The sequence below is a fragment of the Haliotis rufescens genome, unplaced genomic scaffold (assembly GCF_023055435.1).
Source record: "Haliotis rufescens isolate VD_foot unplaced genomic scaffold, xgHalRufe1.0.p SCAF_57, whole genome shotgun sequence".
Classification (NCBI taxonomy): Eukaryota; Metazoa; Mollusca; class Gastropoda; order Lepetellida; family Haliotidae; genus Haliotis; species Haliotis rufescens.
In genome coordinates, this window is record NW_025964301.1 from 2747431 (window position 1) to 2765903 (window position 18473).

The 18473-nt window shown below is 40.6% G+C and overlaps 4 protein-coding genes across 4 annotated transcripts in view; 2 read left to right on the plus strand and 2 right to left on the minus strand.

The window, feature by feature from the left end:
- Positions 1-1777, plus strand: part of LOC124137791 (60S acidic ribosomal protein P2-like) — a 25225-nt gene extending 23448 nt beyond the window's left edge. The window contains exon 5 of the mRNA XM_048385294.1: positions 1645-1777. The gene's annotated coding sequence lies outside the window, so the exon portion shown is untranslated. The remainder of the gene's footprint in view (positions 1-1644) is intronic.
- Positions 1-11748, minus strand: part of LOC124137787 — a 26187-nt gene extending 14439 nt beyond the window's left edge. The window contains exon 1 of the mRNA XM_048385292.1: positions 10552-11748. Coding sequence (XP_048241249.1) covers positions 10552-11716 — 1165 coding nt within the window. The 5' untranslated portion in view covers positions 11717-11748. The remainder of the gene's footprint in view (positions 1-10551) is intronic.
- Positions 5871-10343, minus strand: LOC125374417. The gene is made up of 2 exons (XM_048385293.1): positions 10302-10343; positions 5871-6651 (listed from the first exon to the last, which is right to left on the minus strand). Exons 1-2 carry the CDS (start codon positions 10339-10341, stop codon positions 6020-6022), a joined length of 672 nt encoding a protein of 223 aa, XP_048241250.1. The 5' UTR covers positions 10342-10343; the 3' UTR covers positions 5871-6019.
- A 4803-nt stretch (positions 11749-16551) lies between the features above and the next one.
- LOC125374428 lies at positions 16552-17856 on the plus strand. Its single transcript, XM_048385307.1, has one exon. It carries the CDS (start codon positions 16552-16554, stop codon positions 17854-17856), a length of 1305 nt encoding a protein of 434 aa, XP_048241264.1.
- The last annotated feature ends 617 nt before the right edge of the window (positions 17857-18473 follow it).

An 18473-nucleotide genomic window follows, 5' to 3' on the forward strand; every position in this document is an offset into this window, starting at 1 on the left:
CACATGAACTGGTGTCTTTAGCTGTAAAGCAATTTAATGTTTTCTCCGATTTCCATGACAACAGATTGGACTTATGCACTCATTATTTATTGGATCATGGATGTATTGGTGCCATTTGTAAGACAGCAAGTTTGGAAATTTGTATTATTTCTGGTTTCAATGAAAGTAAATTAACTACAAAGTAATCAAGGGTTCATTCAGTTCATATGTGACTATACAACCGTTTGTAATTCCACACTTATCAATTAAGTGGTGAACGGGTCTATTTTTGCTTTATATATTTTATATTTTCTTTCACATATCTGTAATGTATGATCTGTAATGTTGCAAATGTTGTATGACAATCAAGTGAGCTACAGTGCCTCGCCGCGACGGCGATTCCAACAAAGGAAAGAACAATTTGATGTGGCCTTTCGGGATAGCAAATAGGTCTAGTTGATTGCATTTCAATCTCATTAAAATCATATCTTAGTTCTTGCTATCGCTAAACAAAGATCTGAAGACATCCCATTACGGGTCATGTCAGAACGCCCATTCATCCGAACAATCAGAGCGTCGCTTACCAGATCATGAAACATTCGTCCCCACTCGCCCCTTTCCTAACCTGCAAGAAGACTCGTCCCCCTATCGATTAATGTTATGTGCGAAAATACGACAAACCAATCAGAATGCGCGTGTGATTTGAAGTTCTTCATCAAAGAATCCCTCGGAATTTTTATTTTTATTTTATATATGTCCTGCATCAAAAAATATACCCAAGGCACAGTTATTATTCCGCACTTCCCGATGTACTTTAAATTGCATCTGAAATATATATAATATATGGGGAAATATGTGTGAACCATTACGAAACGAGTTGACAATTGTTTTAGGTATGCCCGTTTGCGCTAAGACGGAACCCGGTCGCAAAAATGGCCATGAGAGAGGCACGAGTCACTATTCGGCTTGTCCCGGAATAACACGAGTTGGTCATGAATGATCATGAAAGTGACAGTCGGAATGTGTTTTCTGATCATGCAACCTCGAAAACGTTAACACAGGGTATTCCGAATGACAGTTACGGCCCGTACGACTGATTCTGTCAAAATTATCATCTATCTCTCGCTTCCGTGGGATAAACATTTGAACGGAGGAGGCGTTGCACAGTACGTGGGAAACACTGCCATACAATCTCAACCATATATTAGACATTCCGGAATGTTCGTTTGTTCAGTTTTCAAAATTTTAATCGAGAACTGTGTCAACATATTATTCAAGCGTAGTCACAAAAAGGAAAGTCGCCAGGTTGAAACGAGTGCCGTAAAGATAGAGAAAGCTGCTTTCTAATTTGCTGATGTCGACTTCTTGTTTGTCACTTCAGTTATCGGTCAAAGATCACGAAAGGTCGTTCTGACGTGACCCGTAATTGGATGTCCTCAGATCTTTGTTTAGCGGCAGAGAGAACCCAGATCTGATTTTAATGAGACTGATTGCATATGTTAATAGGCGTTTGTCGTATTTCAACCCTTCGGGAAAAAAACCCATTGGGTATTTCAAAGTGACAAATAAAATTGTAGAACGTCTTTGTCTGTTTTCTTCCCCAAAGAAGATAAGCCCACAGACTCTCCCTTTTCGACTGAACATCACGTGGCTGTGTTCCCGAGGGTGGCGCCACGATCTCCAACAGTTCAGAACAGGACAACATGGGGCAATGAGCAGCTTCACCGTGTGCAGCATACATTGTCCGATGTGTGATGTACAGGATTAGGAATATTGAAACTGAATGTGCAAAAACAAAGACAATTTGAATAACAGCAAAGTTATTGTCGAATCTCTTCGCATCTGTTGAACAGTTTGATAGAATGTATTTATTCCATTCAGTGAATCAGTTTTGACAGTTTTAGACTGTTTTGTTGAATCCGTCCTCATGATACATAACTTGTTTGTAAAAAGTACCGTTGTTTGAGGGTGCCAACCCCCTCCTCCCCTTTATCCCCAATGCCATCTATTTTTCACTCGAGTCTCAATTGCTCACCCCGAATGCTAAATACTCATAAAACAAATTTCAGAAACATTGAGAAAAGTCCGATTTCATGTAAACCTACTCGAAAAATACCCCCCTCAATTTTTTTTATATATACGTGTATGTAAAGGAAATGTTTGCGTCGTCCATTATTGATTTAAAAATGTTCAATATGCGTACCAAATACGTAACACATCCCGCGTACTACACTGCTGAGTCCCGAATATCTTCTAAATAGACCCCTGAATCCTGCTTACAGAAGGGGGGTGGCAGCCTATTGTATGGTGTATTATGCGAAATGTCAGTCAATAGTATGGTATAAGATGTGTTAAATCTCTCTGTGGTATGATATGATAGGTGATACTCATCGTGCAGTACATGCTATATTACCCTCCATATTGTGTAATAACACGATAAACGCTGCTCAAAGTAAGGTATATGGATAGACGACACGTAATGGGTGCTAAAACTTGACACACTCTTCTCAAAGTAAGGTGTAGCAAGACAGACGACACGCAATGGGTCCTATAACTTGACACACTCTTCTCAAAGTAAGGTATCGGAAGATACGCGACGCTGAATTTGTGGTTTAACATGATTGCACTCCATGGTGTGGTATAACATGACGCACTCTACTCAAAGTAAGGTATAGCAAAATGCACGACACGCAATGATGCCCCAAATCTTGATTTATCGTTTCAGAAAGAACTTTTCATTTCCATGACAATATGTTAACATTTCAACAAGCTCAACCTCCCCGTTTACATGTGCATTATGCCCCTTTGTTTCTGTGTGGTGCAATGTGTCGTAGGTGAAAGTATTTTTCATTTTTGTAATGCAACATTTCCAGGGCCCAAGTTTACCTGATTAACACGGAGAGTACAAAACGATAAGTGTCTGTTGTTTTTCACTTATAGGTAGAATGGATGAGCGTGTGAGTGAGTGAGTGAGTGAGTGAGTGAGTGAGTGAGTGAGTGAGTGATTGAGCACTCAGCAATATTCCAGCTATATGTCGCGGGTCTTTAAATTATCGAATCTGGACAGACAATCCAGTGACTGACATCATGAGCATCGATCAACGCAGTTGGGACACGATGACATGCATCAACCAAGTCACCGAGCCTGACCATCCGATCCCATTAGTCACCTCTTACCACAAGCATAGTCGCCTTTCACCCCGGATCTTCACGTGTCGAGTGAGTGCATTACAATATTCTTTAATAGTATTTCAAAACTTATTGTAAGACTACTCACTGACTCAACGACAATGCAATCAAGGTTGTGCTATTTACAGTAAGCATTAATATCAAACAACCTATTTCAAACTTTCCACGAGCCGAAATAACACAAAACTAAAAACCAACATTTTATATTTTATTTCACACAATTAATTAGCATAGATATATTGACTATAATAAAAGATGATAGTATGGATGTACATTGGTTGTTTATTTCATGTTCTTTTCTTTTCAAAATATAAATTCAACTAAACAAATAGATGCTCATACAATACAATCAACAAAATCCTTTCCTTTTGGCGAAATCTTTTAACAACCAAACTATACTAGCTAGGTGTTTCATTGACAAAAGCTCAACATAGTTATGATTTCTTTGAACATTCCATGATATCATCTATCTACATCCGCAGAAGTGAAAAAAAGCAACCAAAATAATAAACCTCAGAACAAGTTGATCACTTGTTGAATGTGCATATAAAATGGCACAATAAATATTTAACAGCCTATGGGTTATATACCGGAAAAAAATCAAACCTTCAGTTCCACATGAGTCCGATTTGCTACCATGGAAACGCAAAACATTGTGAACTTATAAAAGTCCTGCATGGAAAATTGCACTTTTAGCATTTTACCAGTGTGTATACAAAGCATCAGGGTTTACCCTGGAACTGCCTTTTAGAACAAATGCCGGTGATGACAGTGAATTGAAAAATGTCTTATTCAGAAAAGGTTTAAACGAGGATCCAAAATGCCGATGTGGCAGCCCCTGTGGAAATTCATATACTTTTTTCATTGAATGTCCTTTATTTAAATCAGATAGAAACGAATTGATGCACTCACTATTGTTTTTTGTGAAAGATGCTTGTGATGTAAATATTGACCTGATGCTAGTTGGCAATGCAATTTTACCTTATTATGTGAACGAAAACATATTTAGGAATGTACATACACATATAAAGTAAACAAAAAGGTTTGAGTTAGCAATGTGATTATACATACGTTTCTCTATAAATAAGCATGCATGTAAATCTATGGGAGAGGGCGTTCTAAGTTATGATATCTTGTGCCCAATCCTTTTCATGAGAATAAAATATGTTTAAAATTAAACTAAACAAATGCGGGTGAAACGGAAGCAACAAAGAAAAACCTGGAAGAGAGGCATTTAAAACTATATTTTAAAAAAAAGATGCACAGCAACGCCGGGTCAAAGACCTTCCAAAATAAAACAAAAACAAGCCGACATTTCTTCGAGGATTCAAGCCCTGTGTGCTGTCTTGAAAAGGCAAACAAACACATCAACACCACGTCAAAACACCGTGAAGTAAACATAACCGACAAAACTTCTATAATCACATTATTCAAATTGATGTCCAATCTATAAATCTACTGTAAACGTTAAAACAATTCATGTCAACATTAAGAATAATACATATGATGATACTACCACACATGTAGAAATAGCGATAAATGTTGTAGGGTTCAAGTTTGTATTGCTTCAATCGCCATTAAAGCTTACGTACAATATCTTCAGAAATTATCTCGCAAGAAATATCGCCCTCGTCATTGTAGCCATTTTTTTTAATAGAAATTGTGGAATATGTAGCGCCCTAAAAATATACTTAATACTTTTCATAAAGAGTCTGAATGTATACAACACATGTCGATTAATACCAAAGGAAAACTTTGAACACATTGGCCGCGCTTGTATTTGTCCAAAATTATCATAGCCAGATACTTGTGACAGAATAACACCTATATAAATTACGTCGCTAATGAAACGGGAAGCATTACCAAACAACTACAGATCATGTGACACTAACCATGTAAGAATACGCAACGCATGCTGTACACTGTGCTGGCCTCATTCATATAGAATATACATAACGATATCAGTTTCACCTGCTGCAAGATGGATACTGTGAAACTAACAACGGAGTTACTTCACAAGCAGTCAACACTATGAAGAAAACAACATGGGTTGAACATTTGTGAACTCCCAAAAGTTGTGTGTTAGTTGTTTAACGCCGCACTCAGCAATATTCCTGGTATATAATCGAGTGTGGACCAGACAGACCAGTGGTTGATATTATGAGCAACATTCCACGGCGTCGGGTTACGTGACATGCCATCAACCAAGTCACCGAGCCTGACAACCCGACCCATTAAGTCGCTTCTTACGACCAGCATAGGTTGCTAGAAACCGAATCTAACCTGGAATCCCATAAAAAGACAATAAGTGTTCAACATCAAATATGAACACACAAAGGCGCTAACGTACCGCTATTCACTGGCAACTGAAACCATGTCAGAAGTTGTGACGTTTCATATTTACTCGTTTCCTGGGCCTATAATGGCCACATCAATGATGAAATGATTGATCATTTTCTTGTTGTCCAAGTTTGTGCATGAACTTACCGGACTCAAGACAGTGATTTTAATGAATGTACAGCTATATATACAACCTTGCTTACGTGGACACCATTATGGCTTACAAAGTAGACATAAATTATGGATAACACTTTCTTTAATACTGTAAAGGTATAAATCCTTATACCGTTGTCAAGCAAGGAACTATACCGAAACGTCGCCTTTACAGTATTAAAGAAGTTGTTATTCATAAATTGTGTCTACTTTGTCATCCGTCAACTTCTAAGTACATGTAATGCCTATCTAACAATTCATTATGGTTTTATTGGCATACAATGGTCACATTAAAGACGAAGTGTTATTTCTCTGTCTGCATTATCAGCTTGGCATCGTCAATCAGCTCGTTTTCCAGTTACTCGTGGATCAAGCGTTCGATTTCGTCATGCATGTTTCTTCCTTTCTGTGATGATAATTTACAGGTTAAGTGGGTGTTAGGATGAGATCCAAAATTAATCATGACCCAGAGAGGTTTATCAAACGGGAAGGGAGTTACAGATGTGACGAGTTTCTGTTGACTAAGGTCCAGGACATGGACCTTATGTGTTTCCTCTTCAAGAACGAATCCCAAATCCAGGCTGTAAGTTGTACTACTCTCGTTCAGTGTAAGGTTGTCATCGGACAGATATAGTCCGTTGTAGTACACCTTTAGACATATTCCATTGTCAGCTGCGCATGTTACAAACAATACACTCAACCCAGTTGTCTGCAGCTTGTAAGCATCAAAAGGGCTGTCAGTCAAAGTTGCTTCGAAGATAATTTTATTGTTATCCGCTGGTGTTATGACAGAGTATGTGACCTCCATGCCGTACATGATGGTCTGTCCTGGCCTGATGACCAGAGGTGTTGATGTCAGGACAGTGCGAGGTGAAAGTTGTCGGCATCCTGTCCTTGGTGGAAGATGTTCTTGTTTGCCATTGGTGACAACTGGCCGCGAAACCGTCAGATCGTCACTTGCAATACTGGAGTCCCATTCCAGATCCGCATCTGGGGAGAAGACACATCGTCCGTATTAGGTGAATGCGTTTCCGTGTATACAAACAACTAAACTAAATGTTATATTCGTGTGTGAATTTGGTTTAACACTGTTTTAACAGTAGAACAGTCATATCACGGCATGTCAGCTTAATGTGGGATTGAAGTGTAATATATATATTGCTATGTTTTTCGTGAATAATAAGGATAAAACTATATGGGTTAAAGTATACCATGTCAGTAAATCAAAAATATTAGTTTAATAAAACGAAAGTCTACCTGCCATATTTGGACAACATTTAGTATCAAATAGACTGACTTCAGCAGGGGTGTAGTAATTAGTTTTGAATGTGAAGTCGGAACATACGACAAATTCCGATTACTAGAAACGTTGTAATGTAATGAGTCATTGAGTGATTTGGGTTTTATTAGGCTTTTAACAGTATTCGGGCGGTCGGGTAGCCTAATGGTTAAAGCGTTTGCTCGTCACGCCGAAGACCCGGGTTCGATTCCCGACATGGGTAAAATATGTGAAGCCCATTTCTGGTGTCCCCCGCCGTGATATTGCTGGAATATTGCTAAAAGTGGCGTAAAACCATACTCATTCATTCATTTAACAGTATTCTAGTTGTTGGAGGAAAGCCCGAAGGGATGTAGGTCTCAGGGATGTATGTAGCGTACACAAGGGACGCAACTCTGCAAAGGCGTCTTAGACGACCGCCAGCTGTTCATTTCGTTTCGCATGCGAGACACTTTTCTACCCTTTCAAGATATACTGGTTTCAACAACATGTTTTATCATATGGAAATTGTACATTTCTAAGTGCGATTTCTAAGGAAATATTCTACCGACATAAAATAAGGGAACTGATGAAATGATAGTGAAGGTGTAATGACGATAAATGTAATGTATATCAATCTCTGTTGTGCCCATGTCGGGCGACCTATACACGATGACCCGCCATTCTGCTACCACAAGAGCTACCCCTAGCTGGGCAGCATCATACCAAAATACGTTAAAAGATGGTACTTGTTGTTATCCTGTCTGGCGCTGTGCATTATTGAGCTAAAGCAAGGAGATGTCAGCTCGGATCCGGTATACTGCGTCTGAGTTGGGTATTCATGTTAAACTGCAGCATGGTATCTCAGTGGGCTAGAACAATAAAACTGGCTGGAGTTGTACAATCAACCACACACACACACGTGCATGTATGTCGATAAATGGCAGTTTTTTCTGGGGTAAGCAAACCTGGAAACCAGTAGCCCATAAAATCATGGAACTGGCCGTCTCTCTGATGCACCCACGCCAACCACTCAATCTGAGGTACATGTACGGAAGTGTCCAGTCGGAGTTCTAGGACAAAGCCGACTTCTGAGGGGATTGACCCTCGGGTCATCCAAAGGGCTCAGATGAATATCCAGCAGAGACAAGCTCTAATCCTTGGGTATGGAGAACGTTTGGGGGCAGGCCAAACAAAATCAGGGGTTTGGTAAACATGTAAACCCATCCACCCAGGAGACCTTTGCATCAAGGTCTCTGTATTTGTCATCAGAAAAAGTGGGGCGGTCGGGTAGCCTAGTGGTTAAGGCGTTCGCTCGTCACGCCAAAGCCCCGGGTTCGATTCCCGACATGGGTACAATGTGTGAAGCCCATCATTTCTTGTGTCCCCCACCCTGGTATTGGTGGAATATTGCTAAAAGCGGCATAAAAAGGGTCACAGCCTCGTGTCTGGAGATGAACTGCTGGAGGATAATAAAATCTCTAGCATTGGGTCTGTTGTGGAGAACCTTCTTCTGTCCAGATGGAATCCAGATCCTATGATAATGGCAACACCATGTCGCTCACATACCTATGGGCACCAATAGAATGATAATACCAAAGAGGATTATCCTTGGAATGTCGAAGATGATGGTCATGCCTCTAATGCCTGTCAATGCGCTAGTGGATCTCTGGGGTACAAAGACTATTATGGACGAAGCCTTAAGGATCAGGGCTCTATCAAACACAGGTGGATTATAAACATCCTGTCTGCATTTCGGACAGTTTTGGGGGATTTCAACCGTTGCTTGAGCAAATCGTATATCTTAATGAAGATCCAAAAGGCACAGACGAATGATTTGCAACACTTGTTTTCCGTAAAATTTCACTGCTTCAACCACTCCCAGCAATAGAATGAGGATATGCTGGATACGCTGTGTTACTGTCTCATGGGTGAAGCAGCTGACTTCTAGAGAAGGATGAGTACATCAGCTGCCATGAAACGATCAAGAAACGCGAAAGGCGGTTTGGAAGATGATCTACTGCAGTCTTTCATCAGGCCTCGGATGAATCTCTGGAAGAATGGTTGGAGCGGGTACAGCAAGGAGAAATTGCAGCTTTAACGGATTTGCCAGGAGACTTTATGGAAAAACAGGTTGGTGGGGAGATTCTGCCAAGGAAGTGCTAATTAAGAAGCTTCTCACCATGTCTCCAACTTTGGTCTGAGGACACTGGGACACGCTATTGATTCACAAGCAGTCTATGGCAGATCAACCATCCAAAGGGACGTGAAGCAGTTGCAGAAAGACTCTCCAAGGGACAGATAACCAATTAACATACAATGTTATCAAACGGATCTGGCTGGTCAACAGAAGAGAAGACTCAATGAACTGTATTTTGTATTAAGGTTCTTTAGGGCTTCAGACTATTGAACTGTTGAAAAAACTAACAATTGTAGTAAAAGAAGGTATGTCAGGGAGGTAGTACTATTTAATGTAAGGAGTGGTGAGAAAGTTATAATATTTATATGCTAGTGTGTTGTGTAAACTACCGGAAAACCCTGGATTGTGATAAAGTGTAATAGAAACATGTAGAATATTCTATGTTGTGATTACACTGTGTGGACATTTCCAGTAGCTAGTCAGACAGGATATAAGGCGAAGAGCGTGCCTCTAGTATCTCTCACACATTTCATTACATCAAGTCCAGCTTTCGTGTGAAGATCACTCATCACCCCGGATTCCCTGCCTAGGCCGTCCCAGAAAGCTTGACCACTGTCGCCGATGGCTGATTATACTGTTATCACTTACCTTTGCTATCACCACTGTAGTTTTGTATGTGATACTTACCACTGTCATCATTTACATACTGTCATTGAATATTTTAAGACCACCATATTGTGTACTGTCATTGTAATTACTATGAAGTAATTTGTATTGATTTGTTAACCTAGTCAATGTTGTAATACATTTGTTGATTATATACCATTTGTTGTTTGTTTGTTGGTTTGACACTGAGTTCTTTTAAATACATTTTTCTTGGTTAACACACTGTTTCAATTTGGAAATCGACACGTAAAAATAGTGATTCATAAACACATGGTTGTGATATTATCGGAATCACATAACAGATCTGCTTTTAACAGAGCTTTCCTATGATCATTGAACTGGCGTTGTCGCTTTTATTTACAACTTCAGTGTACCATGACTTTTTGAAGACACCATTCAATCTTGTAAAATTGTGACAGGTTTTAGAAAGAAACATCTTTATACAGACTCATTTGACATTACAGTAACTATTCAAGTAACTTAAATTAGTGAGGAGAGAACTTCATTGCAGTGAACAGTTGTACTGCACTTCGTGATGCTCTCCACATCAATAAAGCAACCTGAGGGTGAACTCACATGCGAGCGATCCTTTTACTCCCAACGGCTGCCCGGACATATATGCAGCTGTGGACACAAATGTGTTAGGGTGACATCAGTATCAATAGACATGACGTGCTATTATTACCATGTGGTTCACAGTTATATGGGGATAGTTTATAACCGTCAGATGTCTGCACAGTTATGAAACAAAATGCACAAAAATATCAAAATAGAGGAAGTGTCTTTAAGAAAATACTCGAATTAAATTAAAGTACAGACTGATTACCTTGTGGCACATACTCGTGTTCAATAGTGATTGCATCGTTCAGGTCATCATCTTCACTTGAATTCTCTATTGGTGAAAAGACAACTGATTTGACGAGACCGGCCATCTTCAACAAGGGGGTAATTTTACTGAAGCAAGTTGAAGCAAAGCTGACACCAGGTCTTCCAAGTGACACCTTTGGTGACATCTCCAACATGGCGCTCAAGGTGGCAGCTGAAGACCCCATCATTTGTAGATCCTCTATCTTGTCAGCTTTACTCCGCATCTGTCGTGTGTACTTGATAGATGATGTCACTTTTGCTAGAATATTACTGGTGGAATCCAGTTCCTCCTGTGTCAGCTTCAGAATCTTGCTGGGTCTCTTTTCAACATCTGACAACAGAATGGCTCTCCTCTGCTGTATTTCATCAATCAATTCGTTAAAGGCTTTGTTGATGTCAACCACGGCAGCATGTTTTGACACCTGTATGTTTGAATGTCTTTCCTTGAGACCTTGTTTTATTTCCTCAAGTCTCTCTGCCTTCTGCCTCAGCTTGACTAAGGTATCGTCAATGGACTTTGCCTTTTTTTGGTGTGCTTCATTCACGGATACAACGTTGTGTTCCTTCCCTTCCTTGTGGTCCACTACAGTGCAGGACACACAGACGATCTTTTCACAAGTATAGCAGTAGAACTGTAGAGGTTGGTCGTGTTGTGCACACTTATGGTGACGTTTGAAACTTTTACCTGGTTGTTTTTTCATTTCCTTAAAACTGACAGGTTGGTGATCTCGCATCGACTTAACTCTTTTGTGGGCATTTAGACATTCTTGGCACAGGAAGACGCCACAGTCATCACATCTGGACATGGCAGGGTTACCATCAGGACAATCTGTACATGGCAGATGAAGCCCTTTTACAATCTTCAGATGATCCAGGAGTCTTAGGATGATAGGCTCTTTGGGCAGAGACTTCACACCGCCCGCCAGGTTATGTTGGTGTCGACACATGGGACATGATAACGTTGGGAGTCCTTGGCTGTACGTCTCTAGACAAGCCTGACATATTGACTGTACACAGCAGGGCATACGACGAGGTATCCGTCTGACCTCATCAAAGTGTTCTGTACATATTGGGCACTCGGTGAGGAGGTCCTTGATGGCGGACGCCGATACATAGTTCGACATGGTTATCTTGAAATATAGTTATTACATATGAAGCATTTTCGGATGTCTTGTATACTTTCGAGACACATCCAGACTCTCTCCCTATACGTAATACAATATAATATGATATTCTTTGAGGTTATAGTTTCATATTATCACATACATAAGTACATTATTTTGACAAAAAGGTAGAAAGGAAATAGAAACAAAACCTGGAATGATGGTATTCCTTCTGAGACAAAATGTAAGACATCGTATAATTATGGGAGCCCATGTAGTCCCTGTCAGGTATGCATACAGTTGGGAACATTTTATCAAAGATGGTCCTCATCATGAAATGAATAAACCTTACCACCAAGGTGAAAAGCATATTATATTCAGTGAATATATTTCGTAACATGGAAAACTAATAAAAGTACAAAAACACGGTTGTTTTAGTAGAAAACTCTGTTTATCCAGTTGACGGAGACTAGAGAGTGAATATGTCATCTGCTAGCAAATTGTAACTACTGTTTGTAGGTCGCACTTGAGAACGAGGCTTGGTTTTTACGGGAAAAGATATCAATTACAAAATTTGTTTTAGTAGAAAACTCTGTTTATCCAGTTGTCGGAGACTAGAGAGTGAATATGTCATCTGCTAGCAAATTGTATTTACTGTTTGTAGGTCGCACTTGAGAACGAGGCTTGGTTTTTACGGGAAAAGATATCAATTACAAAATTGAGGCTAAGCTCGCACACTGTATGCTATTTTAATATGTTATTCTGGTTGAAAACTCTTTGCAAATCTATATCTAGGTCATCTTGCCTTTGACAGTCGGTCAGTCATATGCCTGAAAGATCACCTCAACACATAAACAGGTTTTTTAGGCGTGAGAACTAAACAGGAAATGTCAGCATGTATGATAAATTTAGATTTAAAAATTCAACTGATTAAAAGACATTTCTGACATCTGCAATAGTCAATGAAATTCCAGATCAGGACAGAGCGTCGCTCATGATTAATTGACTGTAATATCTGTACAGGTCATCCCAAGTCAGATGGAGTGCTACTCGTTATCAAATTACACATTGGGCGTAATATTTAGTTCTGTTCAGGTGAAGTGGTTATTCCGTGATAGTCTGCAACGTTATTCGTTGTCAAAATACATATAGGGAGTACTATTCCAAGTTTGTCAGTCTACCGGCCAGTACATCAATACTTTTCACGCTGGTGCAAAATATCCATTCAAAATGAATAGCCGTAGGTATTTATAACTCCTGAACTCCGGACAACCTAGCGGTCACCAAATAACTACACCCAGGACGCCCTCAGGCAGGGGACCCGACACCCGCCGAGACCCGAGAGATAAGGAGCCCTCCCGTCAACACAGGTAGTCAGATCGATCCACAGTCAATGAGCATGCCTAGCTCGTCAACCGTCACCCGGGTCGATAACTACCCATTCTCTCCAACACTGTCCGTTCTACCAGCCATGAATAACCTAACTACACGACGTAACGAGCGGCAAAGGAATATATTTACACAGACATAAGCTTGTATTAAAAGCAGGTCGTCCATAAGCATACATTTACCACGCCCACTGGATACGATTTCGAATATGATAAACAGATAAGATGAGGATTTCGGTTTCCTTCAAAAGTCCTTCTTGTTCTTTGCGTTCTTGGTCACAACCTAAATTGTTTTGTATTCATTCCAAAGCGCCATTATAGAATTAATTCAAAGTGAACTCACTGATTATTGAAATCACTTACCTTGACTGTGTATTGTGAACGGACATATAATTCTTAGTCATCACTAGCTCTCTCTGTCTTTAATGCGTATCAATACCACCATCGTAGTAACATGTCTGCCAGGAATGCGGAAGTCGTTATCCATGTAGTTATAGTTACGGGGAAGGTTCCAGACATGCGCTGTGTCTAGTTTCGTTTTGTAACTTGACGTTTATTGGTAAAATGTATATCACATTTGAAGCATCTTAAAATATTTGAATCCATATTGTAGTAAAGATCCTTTACACTGTTCTATGTATGAAGTCTCACATAAATATAACCATGGGAGGCTTATACAAAAACAAACTAGTTATGTTCCATTATACCGCAGTTTTTTAAATTTATTTTTTTATCGCTGAACTCAATATGTCAAGCTGTATTACAACGGTCTGTAAATAATTGAGTCGGACACACTAGTGATTGATATAACGAGCAACGTCTCACGCTGTCGGTGCGCGATGATACGCATTGAACCAAGTCACTGAGACTGACCACTCGATCCATTAAGTCGCCGGGACCTTTTCAAAGTATTCTGTGCGTATTGGACACTCGGTTACGGGGCATTCACATTCAACCAGTTGTACCGTGTGAATGCCCCTTTAGGAGGTCCTAGATGGCGGATGCAGATACATAGACCGATATGCAGAACTGCTGTCGATAATAAAGTATGTTAACACATCACAGGTAAACATCTGAGATGCTTTTCCAAGTCCATTAATAAAAATATGTTTTGTTTATAATTGGTGTTGTTTATTGCTGGGTTCAATCCCTGGGCGCGATGATCTATGAAGTCAACTTTCCAGTAGTCCACTTTCCCTTCATGTCGAGTAATATTCCAGCAGCTCAAGCCTTTGGTGTTTACATTTCACAACTTTTGAGATACAATGAAGCATCCTCTTTCCACAAAGATTTCAAAGAGCGTCATACGACTGTTGAACAGAAGTTGTTTAATCAAGGATACAGCATTCAATGCCTCACTAAAGCTTTCAAAAAGTTTTATATTGACATGTGGAGGACATTTTCAAATGTGATGCATCGGTGACCGATGCAAACCGGGCTTGGATACGCCCACCTTTCCAGGAACACCTGGCATCATAACTGTTTGATAGTGATTCATAACACACGCTCATGATATAGTCCAGATCGTACAATCGACTCTGCTTGTAGCAGAGATTTCTTATGAATATGGAAAGGGTTTTGTCGCTTTTATCTGTAAATCATAGATCGTGCGTTGTTAAAATATTGAAAATAAGCAGTCATTAATATATACATGTATGCGACAATGCGACAGTGGTCACGCTGACGATACAGGTTCGATTCTCTGATTTGGTTAGCTGCGAAATCGTGACTATTCACCGCTGCTTCTTTACTATCTTTATGAAATTTGTCACTGTATTAGCTGTACTAACGAGAAGTAACTAGCTACGTTTCGTATCCTGCCACAAGTATAAATTCTCACCTCCAAAAGAAACGCGAACCATAGAAACATATAGAGAAATATGTACGTCAAGAAGAGATGTCCCCAATGTGTACCACTTAATAACATAACTAACGATCAGTCAAGTGTAACCACAGAGTGTCCTTATTCTTATCACGATAGGCTGCAAGTGTTTTCCAACTTTACACGCAAATCCTGCACGAGGCGAGATGTAAAGAATTGATTCTTTGTTTGTATGTTGTTTAAAGCCACACTCAGCAATATTCTAGGTATTTGACTGCTAAATTTATTTGTGGTTTAACATGATATATTGCACTCCATTTTGTGGCATAACATGAGGCACTCTACTTAAAGTAACGTATAGCAAGATACGCGACGCTGAATTTGTGGTTTAACATGCTATATTACACTCCATGGTGTGGAATAACATGACACACTCTACTCAAAGTAAGGTATACCAAGATACGCGACCCTCAATGATGCTCCAAATTTTGGTTTATCGTTTCAGAAAGAACTTTTCATAACCATGACAATATGTTAACATATCAACAAGCTCAACCTCCCCGTTTACATGTGCATTATGTCCCTTTGTTTCTGTGTGGTACAATGTGTCGTAGGTGAATGTATTTTTCATTTTTGTAATGGAACATTTCCAGGGCCCTAGTCTGCATAAACACGGAGAGTACAAACCGACAAGTGTCTGTCTGTTGTTTTTCACTTACAGGTACGGTGAGTGAGTGAGTGAGCACTCAGCAATATTCCATCTATATGTTGCGGGTCTGTAAATACTCGAATCTGGACAGACAATCCAGTGACTGACATCATGAGCATTGATCCACGCAGTTGGGACACGATGACATGCATCAACCAAGTCAGCGAGCCTGACCACCTGATCCCGTTAGTCGCCTCTTGCTGAAGAGTCGTCACGGGTCGAGTGTGTGAGTGTATTACAATATTCTTTAATAGTATTTCTAAACTCATTGTAAGACTGGCACTCGTGAAGAGCAACCTCCCCGTGGTGAGTGCTGGGTAACGCTAATAGCTCTTCCCCCGTGTGGACTCGGGCTAGAATTTGTCCACAGCACCCCATTGCTGGTCGTAAAAGGCGACCAAATTGGGCAACCCGTTTGCCGTGGGTTGCGCCCCTGTGTCGGCGGAGGACGGGATTCTGGTGGTTGAGGGCATTGGAGCCAGGAACAAGTGTTCCTTTTGCCCAACACACCACTTCGACCCTTACTTCGCCTAGACGGGTGGTAGAATTGGCCCGATTCTATCAATCGGCTGGTCACGTCATGCCCTAGCATGAAATACATGGCTATATTATTAAGAATATAATTGCACGCTAAACTTTGTTGTCAAAATCATTGTTTTGTTCCTGTTTGCCTAGAGTCGTATTGCCAGAAGGCGGTGGCTCATGGGCCAATCTGGAGATAGAGACCTCTGAATTCTGTGTTTCTTGGGGAAAGTGTTATGGGCCGAACCAGCCTGACGCTTATTCTTTTTGATCTCATAGCTTTTCAAGTCTATATTTTCTGGAGTATAGCACCTCTGTATCCCTGGTGTTGCAGGTTGGCTTCCACTGTGACATCGTCCTTGTTGACACTCGATGGCGGGTGGGGAGCAGGGGTGCTGAATCACTACATAACACCATGGCTCACCACAATCTATCTGGTTCTTTCAAAACAAATAAACGTCGTCATGTCGATTCTTTAACGTCTGACGAAGAAGAAACATCAACTGAGATTGCAGATTCTTGGCCGAGATTCATTGTCATCGCATCTGCTGATGGCAATCCTTTAAAACTAAATCCTTTCGCTATCTCGAAAGGCATTCAAAGTGCCTGTGGAGAAGTTACCAATGTTACACGTCTTCGTTCTGGTTCCATCCTTGTGGAATGTGCACGGAGACAACAATCTGTCAATCTGCTGGGTCTACAGCAGTTTGTTAACACCCAGGTTGTTGTTTCGGTGCACAGGACACTAAATTCAAGTAGAGGCATTGTCAGGGACCGCGCACGCTGTCTTTCTGACATGGCAGAAGAAGAGATTGCTGCTGAATTGAAACATCAAGGGGTCACTGCTGTTAAGCGGTTCAGTAGAAAATCAGAAGATGGAAAATTTATCCCAACTAACACATATCTTTTTACTTTTTGTCTTGCTAAAATACCAAATTCTATTAAAGCCGGTTACTTTAACATCGGAGTGGAGGTTTATGTTCCAAATCCTCTCCGGTGTTACAAGTGTCAACAGTTTGGACACGGGGCAAAAACTTGCACTCGCAAGGCCAGATGCTTCCGTTGCAGTGGAATTCACGAAGGTTCCGAGTGCACAGATGATGTCAAGTGTGCCAACTGCGATGGGGAGCATGTGGCCTCATCCAAATCATGTCCAGTGTTCGTATCAGAATCACAGATCTTAAAACTGAAGCACACGCAAAATATTTCTTATTCTGCTGCCAAACAATTGGTACAACTTCCATCAAAATCACCCGCAAATATCACTTATTCAGCTGCAGTCTCTTCTCCGCCGCCAGTTCTCAAAATTACTACAGCCTCTACATCCTGCCAGACTTTGATCTCTTGGGTAAAAGATGACCAGTTTACCATCGACGATGCACAGACATCTCAATCTATGAAGTCTACTTCAGCTTCCCAGACAGACCATTTAACATCAGCACCTCAGCTTCTGCAAACTCAGAAAACGGTACCTCCATCAGAACCCAGCCATGTGAAAGTCACCAAAAACATTCAGGGCGAAGCCCATCTGACTAAAACGGAAAAAAAGAAGTTAAAAAAGATAAGGGCTCTCCAGCACTTGGATTTGCCTTCTCTTGCTGACACCACAGTAGAGGTTCATAATCCATTTGAGCCTCTAGCGATGGAGGTCAGTCCCTCACTCCCGGTTCGTGGGAGTGGACCTCCCTCTCACTCAAGAACTCCAGTTGAGCCTCCATGAATGGCTCCAATACTCTTATTCAGTGGAATTGCAGGGGACTAAAGAATAATTTTAATGATTTACAGTTATTGATACAGGATTTTAAACCATCAGCATTTTGTTTACAAGAAACGTATTTTAAAGATAATGATCAAATCAACTTGAGGCAATATGATGCATATAACTTCTTTTCTCCTCCAGGACCTAGGGCTAATGGAGGATCGTCAGTGTTGGTGAGGCAGGGTGTCATACATAGCCCTGTTCCACTTAATACTCCACTTCAAGCTGTTGCAGTCCGTTTAAGCCTCAACATTGTTTTCACATTGTGTTCGCTTTATGTACCTCCATCTTCTACTCTTCACCAAACTGATCTTCAGGCACTCTATGACCAGCTCCCCAAGCCCTGTATCATTATGGGCGATTTGAATGGGCATAATTCACTTTGGGGTTGTGCTGACACGAACAGTAAAGGTAAGCTATTAGAAGATTTCATTTCGAACAACGATTTATGCATCTTTAATGATAACTCTAAAACTTATTTCCATCCTGGAACAGGCACTTATTCTTCTCTTGATTTATCACTTACCAACTCCGATCTGTTGAATGAATTCGAATGGTCAGTCCACGACGACCTTTGT